Here is a 20421-nt window from a genome sequence, read left to right as displayed (position 1 = left end):
GCCAGAGTCACTCCTATGCTCAATTTAAACACTAACTACACTGACATCTGTGTTTTTGACCGTTTTCAACTCTTTTTGAAAGAACCAGAGGATAGAACATTCAAACTCTACATTGGTAACTTCAAAGCTCAGTCTTTTAGCTGGAAGGCAGCATCAATGACCAGGGTGTGGCTCCATACTAATCCTGACTCTTCAATATATTCATGCATCACTGCGATTAAAGCCTTGATCCAAATGACAAACATTTATTTGGATGCAAAAGCTGTATAATGAGAGAAAAAGCAACATAAAGAGGTGGTGTATTTACACAGGGGGAAAAAGGCATTTAGTAATCACACATTGGCATGGACAGTGTAAACAGGGATAAACTGTACATTTAATCAGATGTACCGCTCGAGAGATTTGGTTAATCAGAACATGGCTGTGATACCACATTGGGAAGAATCGAACCAAAATACAGTGACACCCATTTAGTAAACTTGTCAATTAAACATGAAAGCACTTAAGTCACTGCATCATGTGTTCAGGACACTGGACATGCTTTATTTCAGAACTTTTCACAATTTATTTAAACATCTCACATATACAAAATAGGTACAATAGACTTTGTGGTGTCATTTTTTTTGAGAGAAAAAGAGAGAGCGAGAGAGGTCACCTAAGACCATTCAAAGGTGGGTAAAGTGTGTGCTGTCAGTGGGAACACTGGGCAAGAGGTTAGAAGATGAAAAAAAAAGCCTGAACAAAAACATTTAGGGGAAAAAAAAACAACAATGGAAAACAAAATAGAAAAAACAAACCCAGACATTAGATTTAGAAACATTCCACCTGCTTAAAATGGGGGAGTACCAGGGAATGAATGCAAGACTTCTCAAAAGTCAATACAAAGAAATTCAGGTAAAAAAAAAAGTGGTTTCTCGACAGCTGCATTTTAGCACCATTAATCTTCGCTTCAAGTAACTGAGCACCTTCTGATACGGGACAAAGCTTGAAGCTGGAGAACCTTTAACATCTCTGTTGTGGACCCTTTAGTCAATAGTATTTCCCTTAGGTACAGGCATGAGGTAGTTCAAACCTTTTTTTCATGGAAATTGTGGTTTTAAACCTCCTCTTTGGAAGATATACAAAGACCACAAAGTGATGCATACTTTCAGCGTTTTTATTACACTTTCATTTTTTACAAAAGGATGGCATGATGTCCCACAACATGGTGTTTCCCCGTGTCCATTTGGATTCCTGTATTAATTTGCATTGCACAAACGCTCCGTTAAGTCCATTCAGTCCTGTCCGATAGTTGCCCATCTTAAGCAAGTGGATTTGCAGAGAGAGAGATCAGCATTCAGTATTTTTTTTAAAAACAACACACAAGGAAGGGCAGAGATTTTGTTTTGTTTTCGTTCTTTCTCTCTTTTTGGTGTTAATTTATCATGAGTCTATTTATTTGAAACAGACTGGGCCAATGTCCAAACCAAACTCCTGATCAGCTCCACCAATGTCCAAAGGTGCAATGTCGAGGATGGGCAGGCGAGATGGTTTATTTGTTCTGTACTCAATCACTGTCTTGCTCCATTCCCCAGTGTGTCTCTGCAGGACAAAAGAAGAAACATTATGAAGACTATAAGAATCAATACTAACAGATTAGACGATATTCAGTGTTTTTGTATCAAAGTATTCTATGAATGATCCAATGGGGATATTTTGGAGGTAAAAAGCTACTCACAGTGCAGCCATCCTCCAGCACGGAGAAAGTGAAGCGGCTGTTGCCCTCGGCCCTGAGCTCCACGTCGTTGGAGCCCTGAAGCACTACAGCACTCTTCAGGTTACCACTCTCATCATCCATGTAGGCAACGCTGTTCTTGCAGTGGTAGGTGATGTTCTGGCTGGCCTGGTTGGACAGCAGGCGCATGAAGGCCAGCTGAGTGGCCATGCTCTGTGTGCTAAGGGTCTCGTCGTTGTAGGTGAACTGCACACAAAAAGCAAAGAGCATGAAATTGCTTCACTGATCCAGTTTTTGTTTGCCTCATTAAGTAATTTTGCTGTTTCTCTTACCTCGGTTCCTCCATTGATGGTCTCTCCAAACCAGACGTGCTTCTTGTTCTCGGTGCTTCTGTACCAGTTCTTCTGAGGGATGCTCTCAGGGTGGGCATAGATGCAGGTCTCGCGGGTGGTAAAGTCACAGAAGGCCTTGATGGCATCGTTGATGCAGCCCTGGTTGGGGTCAATCCAGTAGAATCCTGAAGAGCAGTGGGAAAAGAAAGTTGAAGAAATTTGGCTTTTTCTGACTTAAAGGTCCAACTCTGCATTTGCCTTCATGTTAAGCTAAACTCACCGCTGCTCCAGTCAGGGTGGCTGAGTTTGATGTCACGGCAGGTACGAGCAGGGTTTTTCCTGGATCCCTCAGGGGTGAGCAAGTTGTCGATCTGTGTGTTGAGGGACTTGATGGTGGCATCAACCTCGTAGTCCTTGGCTCTCAGAGCAGGCTGATCAGCTCTGTACTCATCATATCCAGAGACATCGTATCCACCGCCAGAGGGGCCAGGGGGACCAGGAGGACCAGGAATACCAGGAGGTCCCTAAGAGGAAGGGATTTCATAATGTAGTTGCAGTTCATTGATCAATAGTACTTGCTATAATTTTGATGACAAAAGTGAATTCTTAGGAGAAAGAACAAGTTGCTAGTGTAAAAATGTTCTTACAGCAGGTCCAGAGAATCCAGGGGGTCCACGAGCACCAGGAGAACCCATAGAACCATGGCCGCCAGATCGTCCATCCTTACCAGGGGGTCCATGGGGGCCAGAGGGTCCCTAAAGAACAGAGCACCACATGACCTGAGCACATTGAATTTTAAGAAACAGTTTGGGAGCTTGAATCTACTTTTTTTTTCTTGGAAAATGCCTGTGAGCCACAGAAAATAAATAGTTGACCTACTTTTGGGTTCAGGCACATGAGTTGCAAACCCAACTATATTACTGTATACTACGCAATAAAAAGGCTACATATTTGAGTGTATATGAGAATTATTTTAGTTTACTCAGTTATGATTTTCATGATGGCATATCAGGCTTAGTTTGGAATCTTACTGTAATGCAACAAGTAAATAGCACTCACTCGGGGTCCTGCAGGTCCATTTGCTCCAGCAGGTCCAGAATCACCAGAGGGTCCCTGTGGAAAATTGACTCCTGAGTTACACTGAATAACCAAAAGACTTCTATCTTTATGTCACATGCTCTTTCCACTCTTTATGAGAAGCATACGTGTTAAATGAATGCATGTAGATAAGCAGTCACTTACAGAAGGTCCAGGCATTCCCTGCAGACCAGGATGTCCACGCAGGCCCTTCATGCCTCTCTCTCCTTTGTCTCCGGCAACTCCCTTCTCACCACGGGTTCCAGCAGGGCCCTAAACCCAACACAGATAAGCACATACACACATATATAGTCATGAGAGTGTGTGTTAAACATTGATTCACTTTCAGCTATTAAACTGAACACTTTGATATGAAAAGTTTTTTAATATACGTACAGCAGCGCCTCTAGCTCCAGCTGGGCCAACAGGTCCTGCGGCACCTCCAGGTCCCTGAGGAATGAAGGGACATGCAAAGAAAAGGACAAATGCTATTAGCAAATGATTATTGACTGGAAGGACGACACATGGAAAAGGGGAAATCAGAGTTATAAATAATTACACTCTCTCCACGGTTTCCTGGTCTTCCAGCAGCTCCGGTGGGTCCAGCAGGTCCAGGGGAACCTGAAAGTCCCATGGAACCAGCAGGTCCAGGGTCTCCACGGTCTCCCTGAATATTGTTGAATAAATGCACGTACAAGTTAGCGTAAGTGTGAGTTTTTAAATTGAAAATACAAGGTGTCATTTGGAAAAAGTTAACATTACCTTGAATCCAGGAGATCCAGGTCGACCTGGAGGTCCATCATTACCAGGGGAACCCTACAGATGACCAGAAGAAGAAGGTTGACACAGTTTGCCATTTTGACTTCATACGTGGTTCCTCTACAAGAGCAAGAGGCAGCTCTGTTTCCATGTCTAAGATTGTTTTTGTTTTTCACTTAAGCTTTGAAGTCTTACCTCACGCCCAGCCTCTCCCTGGGGTCCGGTCATACCAGGCATGCCAATGTTGCCAGGAGGACCACGAGGTCCAGCAGAACCAGGTGGTCCAACTCTTCCAGGCTCTCCCTGTGAAGGAATACATAAAAGTACTCACACTTACTACCAGCTCCAAACCCAAGTCAGAAGAAGTAAAAGTATTTTTGGTCTTGGATGTCTTCCTAGTGATTGTTAAAACAGTTGTGCTAAAAATAAAATAAAACGCACAGGCCATACAGGAGTATGTTTCTGTTTTATTCTAATAGAAATCCTAAAGGAAATGATTTTTGTCTGCTGACGAATTGGTGGACTGTACATGATGAAAGTGTAAAAGTATGGCTAAGCTAAGCAATTGTAATTAGTCAAGCATCAATCTTTATGCAACCTAGTAATCTCTAAATCTGCATTCATGCCTTAATACAGGCAGTTGCATGAAACAATCAGTATGCAACGATACTCTGTGTTCTTAAATTGGGTGATTGATTAGCTGCTGATATAATTTTGCTTTTCAGTTAATTTTTTTTAGAGAAGTGATCGGTTTTTTTTTGGTACTTACAACTGCACCAGCACCACCAGGTGAACCACGATCTCCTCTCGCACCAGGCAGACCAACAAATCCTTGAAGTCCAAGAGGTCCAGAGGTTCCAGGGGGACCAGGGGGGCCCTGAAGACATTAAAAAAACATACACAACCATTTATAAAGTCAGTGATTTTAGAGTAAAGGTCTCTATAAGCAACAAAAGAGAGGTGATTTACTTACAGCAGGGCCAGACTCTCCAGGTGATCCCTTCTCTCCAGGTGGACCAGGTGGGCCACTCATACCCTGCTCACCAGAAGCACCACTAGGACCAGAATCACCACGTTGACCACGGGGTCCATCTTTACCAGGTGCTCCAGATGGTCCAGGGGGGCCACCAATACCCTACAGCAATAGATAAATATTTAATTACTTGCTTTTAAAATTTACGGTCACTGTAAAATCCAAAATCAGTACTCACAGCAGGACCAGCAGCACCAACTCTGCCAGCAGCACCAGGGAAACCAGTCAGACCCTGATCAGAAACACACACAAGTAAACAAAAATGATTTTCAGTATGAGGTTCACAATATATATTTGACATGAAATTAAACTAACAACTATCTTCCCTGATAAAAGGAACGTTTTTGATGAGCAGTTCAGTTCACCTCTTACATACCCTGTCATTAAATGCTTAAACAAAGTGAAAAAAAAATAATCATTGAACAAGCTATTAATGTACTTAATTAATATAGAAGCTCCTGGATTCCAGTGGGAAAACAACCAGTTCCACCTAAAGTTGGTCATTCTTCTTAAGGTCACATGTAAACTGCTCCATTTTATGGAAACATTTGGATTATTCAGCTGCTGGGTCTATGAAGGTGTGCCTGTTTTTCCATCACCTGTTTCTCTCATTGTGGCAGTTTTGTGATGTTTCTCATTACGGTCCTCACTCTGCATCCCTCATGTTCTCATGTTCTTCCATCTTCAAAGCTGGCATGTCGGTGTATTGTACACACTTTGTATATGTCTGGCAGTATATGCAGGTCTTTGTGCAGTGGAGTTTGGACTTTTTTTCTATGGCTGAATCATCATCATAATTGCTTCTTTATCACCCTCCCAATTTGTACAACATAATGACAGATGTACGGATTCTTTTCAAAACCTTAATCCCATCACAACACAATGATAACTAATAGTTCAGCTGGCTTTTACATGATCTAAAAAGCTCACTTAACCAAAAATATGACAATACTCACAGGAGGACCAGTGTCTCCACGAGAACCAGCACCTCCAGCAGCTCCAGCAGGTCCCTAAAAAGCAGAAATAATTTTAATTTATTTTTTCACACGTGATTATTTTCTTATTTTTAGTTTAAATGGCAAGATTTTTGAGTTTCCACATCAGACGTTACTTACAGGAGGTCCAGACTGTCCAGCAGGACCAGCGGGGCCAGAGGGACCAAGCTCACCCTTTCCTCCAGAAGGTCCACGTTCTCCTCTGGCTCCAGACTGACCATCAGCACCCTGGTTATAGACAGAGGAGTATTCTGGGTTAACATTTCAATGTGTGTGTGTGTGTGTGTAAACAGGTCAACTCAATCAAAAACAGTTTCTTCTTTTACACTATTAATTTTATCCTCCAAGTGCTTTATTTGTATTTTCATTTGTCTTCGATGCTTTAACCTTACTGTGTTAAGGTGTTTTTGTCTTTAACTAATCTCCCTTAAATCCTCAATTTTTAAAAGCCTCCTGTGGACAGGTGCTGGAATTTAGTATTTTGCTATCAGCACTTATTGCAGGATTAAGGAAATGTCTTGCAATCTAACGTATCTAACGGACTTACATAGTCAGAGGCAAAACTAAGGAATTTTAGGAGATGTGGACTCCTTTCTTACACTTTATGGATGACCTAAACGTAAGGATTGGTGCCACCACCATCATCATAACAAGAAGGCCTCTGATTTGCTATTTTACCTCTCGTTAAGTTTTTATTTTTATTTTTCTTAAATGTATTTTCTGTATATTCCTTCTTATCTATGATCATTATGCTTTTTTATGTGATTTTATTTTATTATTATTATTATTTTTTTTTCTTTCTTTGCCGATAATCTTGTATTGCTGAGGGTGGAAGGGAGGGTTTTTGTGAATTCTTGTTGTTTGTTGTTGTATGTCCCATTAATGAAAAAAATTCAATAAACAAATTGTGAGAAATGTCACAACATCAATGTTGAATACATTTTAAATAAATAAAAACAATTATTTACAAATGTAAGAACGCACAAAGAGGTTTAAGCTATTTTAAATCTGTTAGAAATCATTAAAAATATATTTTTAAAAGCCTTTTTTCTACACAAATAGTCTCTAAACAAAGTACCTGTGTAAACACGCCTTATTTAAGGTCTGTTTGAGCATGTAGAATAAGAAGATGAGGAGTGGTTGTACTTACAGGGGGTCCAGCGAATCCAGGAGATCCGGCTGGGCCGACTTCTCCTCGCTCACCCTGTACACAACACGCAAGCGTTTAAAAGCAGGCTCTCTTTGTCATTTAAGTGATACCGCATATTTAAGTATAGGTGAATTACTCACAGGGGCTCCACGAGCTCCAGCTGGGCCGGATGGTCCGAAGGAACCGCTCTCACCCTGTCGGACACACAGGAGCGTCTCATTAGAATCTCATTTGGTTTTAGAAGATAAAAAGAACTAATCCCCCTTTTTAAGGAGCTTGACACTTCATATAAAACAGTAAGGGGCCTAAAACACACACTTTCTCTCAATGGTGGTCCATTAGGGTATCTCTATACACAGTTTCATTTATTTTGTTCAGGGTTTATTTAACATCAGCATTTATAATTTGTTTTTCTGTTAGAAAACAAAGATGCCTCAAGCAACATAACACTGTGGACTCCCTTTACAATAAAATGTTTTTGTATATTAAGTGTTATTAACTCCTCCTTCATAAAAAAGCTACAATAATGTCTTTAATAATATAAAATGAGTTTCAAACATCACCACAAAATATAACATGATAAATGTGCACCAAAATGTGAAAACAATACTATTTGTTAGATCAAGTTTTATGAGCTATTTTAATACAAATAATAATTTGTTATAATAAAGGATGTCTAATGATACAGGCCCACTGGTTTTATCTGCCTGATATTTGCATAATAATGTAATATCTGTACAATCAAAATCAGGGTTACAACCCAAAAAAATGATAAAATAATTCCTGGCATGGACATCCATTATGTGACCTAACACTAGTAAAACCTGCTCTTATTGGTATCGGTTGATACCGGAGTCAGAAATAAAGGGTGGACAGTTTTTGCATCCTGGGAAAAAGGTCAATATCGAACATCTCTCATTACAATAGTTAAGTTTATTATATTTGATAATTGCCTTTATTTAGAACTCTTAATGTGAAAGGCAAAGTCTTCATAGTGTACTTGACAATGGGACGTTGAAGAAATATGCTCTTTTATCAGGTGCAACAGGGCCACACATGTCAGATAATCTCCTTAAGCATGTCGCTACTTCATATTTTCAAAAGGCCATTTTCATCCGATCTCGGCTCCAGCTGGCCACTGCTCAGAAGCAGAAGTATAAAAATAAGAGGCATTAAGCAGTGGCCAAATACCAGCCTATAACTCAATTCAAACGTTAGCCTAATTACACTGTATGGTGATCACAGAAATAAAAAAAATTACTTTTTAAGTCCTTAACATTCATTAAACATTAAACCACGAGTCGTCCTTTTATGGCCTTGGTTCCAAATTGAATTTTGCTGCTTGACTTTTGCAACTAATAGCCTTCTACATCATATTATATGATGCATCATTCTTTTTATTATCTAAAAACGTTTTTTGTAAAAATTATGACAATTTAGTATATTTTTATGTTGTGGCTAACTATATTCCATTTCAATAAAACCACCACTAGGTGACAGTATATAGGTTGGGAGCAGTAATCTTGATTAGCGTTCCTTGAACAGGGTGTGGATTTGCTATTTATTATTTTGCAGCTCACTTCCTCTTCTAATGACTCCAGATACTGACACTTGAGTCTTCCCTGTTCAGTCTCGTCAGCCATCTTGGTTAAAGTACGATGACGTGAAACCGTTTGAGGCCATACCATCCGTACAATACATATCTAATGATATGTATCCAATTACATGTCTTTGTGATTGAAGGTGAAATTCTTTACAGTTGCTTTTTTGTTTTTAATAAATTCTAAACAAGCTTACCTTATCACCGTTGGCTCCAGTGGGTCCAGGAGGTCCAGCGGGTCCAGGCATACCCTAAAAAAGAAGCAAGGCAACGCCAGCACAAAAGCTCCAGGTTAATCTTTCAAAATATTACAATTGAATTTGACACAGTTTACAACGAACTGGTGAACATCTGGTAACTTACACGGGAGCCATCTCTGCCAGCATTACCGTCGGGGCCCCTGTGTCCAGGCTCTCCCTGTAGGAGAGGAAAAAAAAACAATAATTGACAGTTCTCAACTTTATGTGCCCAAAGAAGATTCGGTCCTTGCCTTCTCTCCCTTGGGTCCAGGAGTACCAGCACCACCACGATCACCAGGAATGCCACCAGGTCCTTGAGGTCCAGGACCTCCAGCAGATCCAGCAACTCCATTCTCTCCCTGAAACAGGACAGGAGAACTTCAGTCATTTCAGCACAAGACACTAATTTTCTTTTCTTTTCTGCTTCTTTTTTTTACCCAACATTTACAAAACTCATTATTTCCAGTTTGTAACCTGAAACCAATATAGCCTCCAGTCTTATGAATGCATTCTATCCAGGACTAATCTGATAATAGATTTTAATAGGGATGTATTTTTTTTTATCTTTAATTAGATGTATAACAGTTGTGCTGTTTGACCTTGCCACCATCAGGTCCAGGGGGTCCAGCAGGTCCACGGGGTCCAATTGGTCCCTGAGCACCAGCAGATCCAGCAGCACCAGGATTACCACGCTCTCCCTGGTTAGAAAAAAAACAAGTAAGAACTTTAAAAAAAGTTATTTGAACAAAAAACCTTGAATTCCTGACTCTAAAAATGATTGGTGGGCAATCCTTGGATGTGTGTTTTTTTTTTTAGGATTTTAGATTTTGGTATTGTTTGATATGAATGTCAGGTGACCTTACCTTGGTACCAGCAGGGCCAGCAACTCCCTGGTCTCCAGGAATACCCTACAAAGACACAAAGGGTGGGTTAATGATATGGCACTGTGACGAGTACTCGAGTTTTTGTAGTTAATTTGATAGAAGTGTGTTTCTTTACTCTGTCTCCAGGCTTGCCAGCTTCACCGGCTCCTCCAGCAGGTCCAGGCAAGCCCTGAAAAAAGCAAAAATTAACATCTTCTCCACTTTAATCAAGAAGGTGGTGTACATCTTTATATGGACTATTCTCCTTTACGTAGAATATGAATAAGGAAAAAATAAATAATAATGTAATAACTCAAACCTGGAAGCCAGGAGCTCCAGAGGGTCCCTGTTCTCCCTTCTCACCGGGACCGCCCTAGATAAGACAGTAATACATGATGAACAAATCTACTTGAAGTTCTTATTAAGGATTTTTGATTATTTTGTATCCAAGGACACTTACAGAGAGTCCAGCAGGACCAGCAGCTCCGTTGTTGCCATCTGGTCCAGGTGGTCCCTAAACCACAGAAAGGTACACAGGTGTCATCAAACAACTAGCACGTCAGGACTTTTTCTATGAGTGAATGAGGCTAAGGGTAATAATAATAATGATAATAATAATAATAATAATAATAATAATAATAATAATAATAATAATAATAATTATTTTGTAAATTTGGAACATACTCTCAGTCCAGTAGGACCAGCTGCTCCTTTATCTCCAGGTTTACCAGCCTCACCCTGAAGGGGAAGATAGGAAGCACAGGTTGTGATTTAGTTGGAAAGGTAAGATAATTACAGTCCCAATATTATTTCTTTTCATATAGTATTTGTTTGTACGTACAGAAGGTCCTTTGGGTCCGGGGAAGCCAATGTTTCCAGGCTGGCCTCTTGGTCCACTTGGACCTGGAGGTCCACCTCGACCATCTTGACCAGCGGGACCCTGAAACAAAAAAGGACGTTTGTAAATAATCGGAAAAACCTACCACGAGAGTAAAAACAGGTGAGAAACCTCAAGAATGCAACGAGTCATTTAAAAATCATATAGATATACGTATAATAGGTTTTTTTAATTACTTAATCAGAGTATCTTTTTTTTGGGATATATTACAAACTAAACTGCTGTGATGAATACGAAAACTGCATATTTACATAATAAGATTTCTGTCAACATTTTTCTAAAAAATATTAATTGATAGTGAAAAGTGACTTACAGAAGCTCCCTCCTTTCCTGGGGGTCCAGAATTACCAGGGCTTCCAGGAAGTCCCTGAAAGTAAAAGTCAGTCAGTTATCATTGTGTTCCTACAAACAACCCAGGTCCACATATTATCTGGCACATGACTCACCCTGGCACCAGCTGGGCCAGGTTCACCACCACGACCAGCATCTCCAGGAGCTCCTCGGCCTCCAGGAGCACCAGTACCACCACGAGGACCAGGCATACCCTTAAAAGGTTGAGAAAAAAGAATGGATAAGGATCACATGTCCGCATATCTGCTTATTCTTGATGTAAAAAAAACCAATTGAATACAAACACTTACAATAGGACCACCTCTTCCTTCAGATCCAGGCATACCACGAGTTCCAGAAGCACCCTGAAGGAGACATGGGCTTGTGAGTGACATAACACCAAAAATGACCATTGGAGAATCAGTCTGATACTCACTCTGGCTCCACGGAGACCAGCAGGTCCAGTAGCACCAGCTTCACCAGGGCTTCCTCTCTTACCCTCCTCGCCCTGAGGTCCAGGGCCTCCCTGAGGGCCACTGTGACCCTGAGAATAGCAGAAGAAGGAAGGTGTTGGGATTAGTGGACATAAATTGCATTTAGGTGATTTCATAAGAAATTCCACTCATTAGAAAGGTGAACTTACAGGCTCTCCCTTGGGGCCGCCATCTCCCTTCACACCCTGAATACCAGGATCTCCCTAAAATAGACAAACAGGTGCAACACAAAAAACAAAATCATCATGACCAAGCACAGACCTTGTGATCTTGTCATCTACATACAATTCAAGCATGTTTTTGAGCAGGTTTATAAGTCAATTATTTACTCACAGAGAGGCCTCTGGGTCCAGCAGCACCTTGTGGTCCCTGGGGTCCAGGTCCACCTCTAGGTCCAGGGAAACCAGGAGCTCCAGAAGCACCAGGAGTGCCCTAAGCAAGAGTGAAAAAATAAAGACCAACAGCTTAACATACTGTCCTAGTCTTTTAATCTGCATTAGTGACCATAGCAGACATTTGAGCCAAATGTCTTATTTAAGGTCTTACTTACCGCAGGTCCCTTTGATCCAGTCAGACCATTAGCACCAGGGTTACCCTAAGGAGAAAACACAAAATATATACATGTACATTTATGCAAATGTATAAAAATATACATTTTAGACAAAACAGTCCAACCCAATACAATCACACTGAGATGGAAGATGCATAATGAGTTTTACATTAGCAAAGTTTCTCAATAATCAACAGCTTTCAAAAACACTATAAATGATTTTTAGCACCTTAAATGACCCCCTCCCACCCCACCCAGTATCTATAGTTATTGGCTAAACATTTAAACAATGAAATCCAGCTGTATAGGTGCAAAGGTGTGTTTGCAGGTGACATAAAAGAAAATAAGCAAAAACAATGAATGCTTACAGCGGGACCAACGGGACCAACAGGACCATTAGTTCCAGGCTCTCCTCTTGCTCCCTGAGGTCCAGCTGGACCATTTGCACCAGCACCTCCAACCTCACCCTGTAAATGAAACAAAATACATACATCAATGATATCCCAATGTGTCTATGTTATCAGGTCATTAGTATGATGTTCAAGTATCACTGTAGGACAAATTGATTACTAGATAACTAGATAAAAAACTAGATAAAAAACTAGTTTTTATCTCGTGCCTATAGTCTTTTTTTTTTTATTACATGAAGACATATTTGGGACAATGTTGAGTTGTGGAAAGATATTCATACCCCTAGTCAATAGCAACTCTATTTTACCTAAAACATGAGGATCTTATGTGACTGAAAAGATCTCACTGACCTTAGGGCCGGGGCCACCAGGGAAGCCTGGGGGTCCAGCAGAACCAACAGGACCCTGGATTAAAGTGCAGGAGACAAAAACAGTAGGGTGATGTTCAGAGATCTCTGAGGTCAAAGTTGCACAGTCTCGACTACACAAGACAGGATGCACTGCATTAACAGCTTAGAGTCAAAGTTGAATTCTAAGGCATATTTTAGGGTCAATTACTCACAGCAGGGCCAGCGGGTCCAACATTGCCATCAGCACCACGAGCACCAGCAGGGCCAGCAGAGCCAGCACGTCCTCTCTCACCAGGCAGACCACGAGATCCCTATAGGCAACAAACTCAGCATTACCCACAATTCAACCACACAGGTGGCACATTTTTAGATTAAAATAACATCAAATGAATATATTTGACTGTATATTTACTATTAGCATGTGTTTTGACTGAGGATTTGTGGAAAACAACTTACAGCCAGTCCAGGACTTCCAGCAGCTCCATGGGCACCAGCTTCACCCTATACCATCGGAAGCAAAAGAATGTCACACAAAAACCATTTTCTACTCCATGACCTCATCAGCAGGTGCAATTAATGTCATATTATTTAGAGGATGCTAATGAAAGATGCTGCAGTACCTTTGCACCAGCACCGCCAGGCTCTCCTTTGCGTCCATCAAGACCAGTGTAGCCCTAAAGGTACACGGACACACAAAATTTGTGACACGATCGAAAAAAAAGAGGCATGAAAACAAGAAAGATGTGAGGTTGATATTATAGTACAGAGTCCAGTTTCTCAGGAGACAAATGACAATGTGATTATTTTAACTTTTATATCACAGAATCTCAACGGTTTTAGAACAAGCTCTGCATCCAAATGTCATTTATATGCTTAAATTCCAGCCATGTAGCAATGGCAGGCATGCCAGGCCCTTCTAAGGCAATTATTTGGAGCTATTGCCAACTGAGGAGAATGCAGCGTGTTAGGTCGATAACCCCTCCCCTTGGTGCTCATTAAGGCCACGAAGCTGTGAGTCCTACATGGCACTGCCTTGTTTTTTGTCTCTGGTTCACTTCTGAAGTATCTTTTCCCTTTTGAAGGAACTGAGGACATGGAGGAGGAAGCTACACTCACTCTGTGTCCCTTCATGCCTGGAAGTCCAGGGGTTCCTGGGAATCCACGAGCACCCTGCAAAAACAACAACCAAAACATAAGTTGCAATGTAATTGTCAATAGGTGCTTTTTCTGTCCCAGTCTTGTTTGAAAACATGTCCCTCACCTGAGGTCCAGGTGTACCTCTATCTCCGGGTTTGCCAGGTCTGCCATTGTTACCCTATTAGACAGAAAGAAAAACAAACAAATGACATCATCTGGAAAAAGCTCCAGTGAGAGCATCATGATAATTTGAAAGGTTGACGATGAAAAGCATTTCACATACGTCCTCTCCAGATTTGCCATGGGGTCCAGGGGGGCCACGAGCACCAACAGGGCCCTTCAAGTAAAAAAAAGGAAAATTTGATTAACGGGGAGAATGGGAACAAAAAATTTACATTGTTATGAAATAAAGTCTCAATTAAAAATGTCAAAGATATATATTTTAACAATAGGGAGGAAGGCTCACTGTTGTACAGTGTGCTCTGTGTGCAACTGTGTCCATGGGTTCATGTTATGGTCTTTCGATGTTGGGGGGGTTGTGTTGTTGCTTTGAACATTTGTCTGTTTCTTTGTTTTGTTTTTTCCTGTTTCTTCTCATATACTAAAAGTGCATCTAAGGTAATCTAAGACGTCAGTATGTGTACCACTGTAAATGTTGCTGTGTTGGGACAGTGTTGGACTGGTGAAGCCTCCATGGTGTAGCCTGCTCACTACTCTGAGTGAGCTTGACCTTAACCAAGATAAGCAGGTACAGAAAGGATGGATGCATGAATATTTGAGGCGATGATCTTACAGTCTGTCCAGGCTCTCCTGGCTCACCGGCGTGTCCTGTGTGTCCTTGAGGTCCCTGTTGAAAGAGAGAGCTACAATTAGCCACCATGGTGTACGCAGGATCTTTCAAAAATGTGAGATTTAGTTAAGTATCACAAATGTATCATTATAAACAAATCCTACAAGGCATTTGTACTCACAGGGGATCCAGGAGGCCCAGGGGGTCCTCTTGGTCCCATCATACCCTAGGAAGGCAAAAAGAAGCAAACATCAACATGAGGTGTTCCAATATTATATACTATATAGCAGCCTCTCTATTCTGCTAGTGTTCAGATGGATGAAATACTGTTCCTGGCCTGGAGGAGCCACTTATTTTAACCTTAGATATAGTTTCCATAAGAGGATCATCTTATGTGTTTAGGAGAGCAGCACTCACCATGGGTCCGGGGCCGGGATCAGGGGCTTTGACGCCATCGTACTGAGCAGCAAAGTTCTAGAAAAAAACAAATGACCAAATTTTATTTCACTTTAACTGCACTGCTTATCAAAAATAGTAAAACCCTGCTATTGAACTTACCAATATCTAATATTTTGTTGATATTTAACTTCTTTCAAAACTTTTTCTTTCAAAAAATATTGTAAATTAAAATTTTAAAAGTTAGAATCCAACTTTACCTCAAAACAATATTTGATTTTTTCATTTAACTTATTTGAAAAATCCTCACAGACCAAAAGGTCAGTCAAGGTCACTAAATAGCATCACATACGTGTTTAATGGACCTTCATAAGTAGATGCACACAGACTTTAACGTCTTCTTAAAGCAGGTATTTGATATTATAATACATGAACTTACTCCTCCAAGTCCTGGTGGACCAGGAGGGCCAGGGGGTCCTGGGAGTCCAGGTCTGCCGTCCTTTCCATCTGGTCCCTTAGGACCCTGTAAAAGACAGAGAACATCCATGAACATACACAGTCACAGTAGGAGCAGCTGTTGGTATATGATGACACATTGGGTCATTATTATTATACTATATAATGAAATATAATATACAATATTAAATTAAATTACCTAAATCTTTAAAAAATTGAATCATTTTACATTAGATGGAACATGAATGGTATGAACACACAAGCTTGATTGCAAAATAAACTCTAGTGAAGTCACATAAGTTTAGAGTTGGGGGTGATGTAAAGAAAGGGGTGTGGTTTACTGGGGTTAAAAGGTCAAGAGATGTAAACAAACACTTTCCCAAAGACGCTTAATAAATATTCTCCATCAAAGACATTAATCCTGCATTTGTTTGTTTAAGGGAAAGCAGCAGAGTTTCTTTTCAGCTCACCCTGTCACCTCGAGGTCCTTTGTCTCCTCTGGGACCCTGCGGAGCAGAAACCACTCAGTCAGATGGGAGCGCGGTGCACAGATGGCAGAGGTGATGACTTTAGCAACATGTCAGCATCAAACTATTCAGGAAACCTGGCCAATGCCTCTAAACTAACCTTTGACTTTAACGTAACCGAGGGCAACTTTAAAACCATATTTGTTTGTTTACATCAGTCAAACAATATCATCTAGATTATTCTTGATGCATTTGATTAGAGCACTCTTTGGGTGCTAAATAACACCCAGGAACAGTATATAACATCATACAAAAGAAAACAAATACATGCAAGTGTGCACTCAAGCATAAAACTTGTTTATTCTAACACTTATTTACCTTTTTAATAATGCTTAAGCATAACAAAGCTGACTATTTTGAAAAGCACATCACATGCAGGATTGAGACTGTAACATGTTCATGCAGAAAAAGGGAACCAGCAAATGTGGGCACAGTAATCTGATTTTGAGTGTTTGCACAAATCAAACCCAACAGCTTCTCAGTAAGTGCATGTTGGTCCATTGAACATGAGTTCACAGCCCAAGGACTCAAACCCAGTGCTGACAGGTGTTACGTTTAAAGCAATGTCAACCCTCAGCAGAAACATGAGGACAGGTCCAACCAAAGCAGCCATTAGACTTTGGATGAGGCTGAAAATGTCTCCACCAAGGCTTTGGTCTGAGACCAGGTGGTCATTCTTAAGATCAATCCAATGAGTTCATGTGAACTCCAAACTGATCCAGAGTCAGCTGGTGGGGTTAGAATCACCCTCTGCTATCCTCAGAAAGGATCCTTTGTACCAGGCCCCATGGGTGCCTCAGCACTGCGGTTTTAGCTTTCATTGACACAAACTTTGGCCAATAGGACCCTCACCTACTCAAAGACAGGAAGGGAAGAAAGTGCAAGCTCTAACTTTGCTCAGAGCTCCAACAACACTAAATGGAAAGGCTCTGACATGGATGAGATTGCTGGGAGTATCAAGAAAATCCAAATCTTTCTTCCTTTGGATGCTTTGCCGACTTAGGAAAAGTGACAAGGTAATGCTATCTTTAAATGTCATAGATATGAGAGAGTGCATGTGTACTAACCGCTGTTGTAGCATTGTAGAGATGTGGAGGAGGAGGAAGAGATGGAAGAGGATGACGGCAAGGAGAGAAAGAGAATAATCCATTAGAACATATTGACAATGTGTAGGACATAACCTGGAAGAAAGAAAGAAACTGCACAAAGTAATTTCCATTTCTGTGTAATGCTGTTCAGTGTGAGCCTCCTCTATAAAGGCTGATACAATCTGGAGTTTAAAAGTGGATTATTTCTTATTTTAATTTGCCTCGTCTGTGTTTGTGATGAACAATCGGCTGCATATTCACCTCGGGATCAAAAGCATGCATGATCTATAGACAAAAAAAAGCTGCATTTAAAAAATTATGAAAAAAAGACATTTATGGTCATAGTTTTTGGACCTTTCTCTCCTTCATGTACACGTGTACAACCTGGACTACATTTTCTATCAGATATGACTTGTGACCTGTGTTTGTAAATAAACGCAAAGCTCCTAAAACTCTCTGAATGTTAATCTTTCTGTGTTGGAACGTTTCAGATACAAAGACTCCTGCAGCTGCTTAAACGAGCCCGAGCAGGTCATCCTATGCCCTCGGGATGGAAATAAATTGGCCTGCTGCTGCAAACAAGAAGAGATATCCACGAGCCTGTGCTGGGTAGGTTTGACTGGTGCCATTCACAGCGTTAGGTTTGCTGCAATTTGAAAATGTGGAAATGTGAAGTTGTAATCTCAAAATTGTCTCCCTCTTTAGGGCGTGCTGACCCCTCCTCACAACTGGGTTAAAGGTGATACCCAGTTGCTCTCTCCTGATTGGGACCAGCAGGGCATTCCTGGGTTTGGCACAGGAAAGTCCTCCTCATGAACTCTACACTGCAATGCCTAAAAATGACCACTAGAGGACGCCACTAAGGATTCCAATTGAAGTGGGTAATATTTTTCTAAATCTTGAATTCACAGGATGAACTCTGATTATCTTTATTTCATTTAGTAAATGTGATCAACTTAAAGAAATCTTTTATTTTCTTCTTATATATATATTTAATTTTATTTAGAAAATAAAGTGAAACCAAACATGAGTAGCACACAAATATCTAGTGATATACAATATAGAAATGTACTTTAGTTTTGTCCTATTTTATACTCTAAACCTACTGCATTAGGGTTGAGGAAAAAAATTATTGAAAATGGTGCCAAGCATTATTAATTGCCACCAGGGGGCGACATTTCAGCTTTCTATAATAAAGTTTCATTCCCTGATCGTTTGGATGGAACAATGTGTCCAACGCCCCACTGAGCTTTTCATCAAATCATTAGGGGGGAAAAAAGTTCTAAAGTTCTAAAAGTTCACTACATCATTTTTCTAAAGAACTTCTTCCTATGTCCGAACCTAAACGAGTCCTTGGAAAAAGTGAAGAATCCTCCGCAAAAGATCAATCCGTTGAGTTTTTATTCATCAGAGCTTAAAGCTGTCTCCAGGTCGAACTTCATGTTAGTCCCAAACAAAAGTCAAAATCCTCTAGCAGCAGCACCAGAAAAAAAAAAAAAAAAAAAAAAAAAGAGAGAGATATCCATCACAGAAACAAAAAAAGAGCAGATTTTTTTGGACTTACATTGACATGATGCTAGGTATGAAGTTACTGCAAGCAGCAACAGAATCCGAGTATCCACAAAGCTGAGCATGTCTACACAGACATGCAGACTCCTTGTGCTGCTGAGCCCCTGATCTTTAAACCACCTTCAAGCAGACATGCAGCGGTGGTAACACGAGTAACTCCAAACTTAGCAGAAACCTGCAGCCGTGATGCTAGAACAATAATGTCCTATCAGGCCTATTTATACGGCAGGAGGGTCCCTGGTCTGCGTGTCAGAAGTCAGCCCACCGACCAATGGGAGCAGAGGAAGCCAAGCTGAGTCCCATCCCCGCGCGCTCCATCTCCCTGCCTCCTCTCCGCCAGAAAGCGTTTGGCACAGCTTTGGAGATGGTGACGAGTGCAACGTTTAATTAGATCCATTCTTTTGAGGACGTGGACAGCGTAGAGGTTTAAAAGGAAGAAGAAGGCCAACGTCTCCCCTTTTTTGAGGGATGCTGTGAATCCAGACAGTCAGTACTGGGATGTGCGCAACTTAGGTTTGTGCGTAAAAGGTGCCAGTGCGCATCGGGAGGGCACCCATTTAGCACCAATCGGACCACAACCAATGCACGCTGAGTCCGATTTGAGACAAGTCAGTGAATTTACTGAACATATAAAACTAGTGCTGGTAACAAAGTTTGACGGAGCGTAACAGAGGAGGACGTGTCTTTTTACGCACGGATTTTACACAGATTTTACAAACTGTTTTGTCTTCGATTTTCTTTCTAATTTTTCTAAAGACATAATTAATGCCTGTGGGCAGAATCCAGCCAGTTCAATTCGGACAATACTCAAAACTATATACTTCTTAACAAAAATGTGCCATTTGATCTTTTTAAGTTGCGATCTTAAAATTGAATCCCACGTGGCCTAATTTGTTAAAATCAAGCATGACATTGGAGTTTTGAACCCAACCTCAAAATTTCGCATTATTTGAAAATACATTTTTGGTTTATTCTAAACATGCTGTTTCATTATTAAACTGATTATAAAATTTTGCATAAAAACAGTTTATTCCACCCCCCCCCCCACCCCCCAAATTTATGGAATCTGAACTTTTGTCTGAATCTGATCATTTTGTCTCACCAAAAATAAATTCTGGCTGTTTGTGTCCCACAATGTGTTTGACCCTCGCCCTAAATGCTTCATGTTTTAAAATAATAATAATAATAATAATAATAATAATAATAATAATAAAACAATTCTCCTCATCCTATTTCTCTCTCTCTGACGAACAGAGGATACAAACCTTCCACTCTCTACCTCCATACTGTGTGAGTGGAATGCACTGGTTCTCATGCAACACACAAACATGACTGAAGCCTCACTTCTGTCAGGTGTGGAGAGGAATCCTATTTCAACCTCTCCTCTCCGACTCTTTCAACCTCTGAGCAGCTCCAACCTGCTCACATGACCAGACATGCCTAGTGTCACCCCCAACTCTGGTCTTGTATGTTTCCTCATCACACAAAAGGCACTCAAGTAACACAGCCTTATCATGACTATCCCATGTTTAAAAGCATAGACTTCTCTTGGTACCGTGAACAACAGTTTGAAGAAGGCTGTCCTTCCTTCCCCTCTGTGCTATAACTACAGACTTAAGCTCAGAAGAGGAAGCGAAGCGCGAGAGATGAAATGTGTTTTCACT

At 40.8% G+C, this 20421-nt stretch overlaps 1 protein-coding gene across 2 annotated transcripts; it reads right to left on the bottom strand.

Moving 5' to 3' along the window:
- Window positions 1-356: 356 nt before the first annotated feature.
- col1a2 (collagen, type I, alpha 2) lies at window positions 357-18961 on the bottom strand. 2 transcript variants are annotated; one of them, XM_028460611.1, is made up of 50 exons: window positions 18753-18961; window positions 17168-17169; window positions 16044-16079; window positions 15557-15640; window positions 15139-15195; window positions 14903-14947; window positions 14725-14778; window positions 14215-14268; window positions 14056-14109; window positions 13911-13964; window positions 13415-13468; window positions 13251-13295; window positions 13007-13105; window positions 12796-12849; window positions 12403-12501; window positions 12035-12079; window positions 11818-11916; window positions 11634-11687; window positions 11427-11534; window positions 11302-11355; window positions 11107-11205; window positions 10974-11027; window positions 10604-10702; window positions 10447-10500; window positions 10223-10276; window positions 10082-10135; window positions 9899-9952; window positions 9763-9807; window positions 9499-9597; window positions 9151-9258; window positions 9024-9077; window positions 8858-8911; window positions 7201-7254; window positions 7061-7114; window positions 6031-6138; window positions 5872-5925; window positions 5094-5147; window positions 4856-5017; window positions 4652-4759; window positions 4078-4185; window positions 3886-3939; window positions 3683-3790; window positions 3520-3573; window positions 3289-3396; window positions 3106-3159; window positions 2694-2801; window positions 2327-2570; window positions 2047-2231; window positions 1718-1960; window positions 357-1581 (listed from the first exon to the last, which is right to left on the bottom strand). In XM_028460611.1, exons 1-50 carry the CDS (start codon window positions 18820-18822, stop codon window positions 1435-1437), a joined length of 4056 nt encoding a protein of 1351 aa, XP_028316412.1. In that variant the 5' UTR covers window positions 18823-18961; the 3' UTR covers window positions 357-1434. The 2 variants fall into 2 exon arrangements, with proteins under 2 accessions (XP_028316412.1, XP_028316413.1); XM_028460612.1 differs by lacking the exons at window positions 5872-5925; window positions 6031-6138; window positions 7061-7114; window positions 7201-7254; window positions 8858-8911 and having other exon boundaries at window positions 18753-18960.
- Window positions 18962-20421: the final 1460 nt, after the last annotated feature.

This window comes from Gouania willdenowi, chromosome 11, assembly GCF_900634775.1.
Source record: "Gouania willdenowi chromosome 11, fGouWil2.1, whole genome shotgun sequence".
Taxonomy (NCBI): Eukaryota; Metazoa; Chordata; class Actinopteri; order Blenniiformes; family Gobiesocidae; genus Gouania; species Gouania willdenowi.
This window is presented reverse-complemented; position numbering and strand designations above follow the sequence as displayed.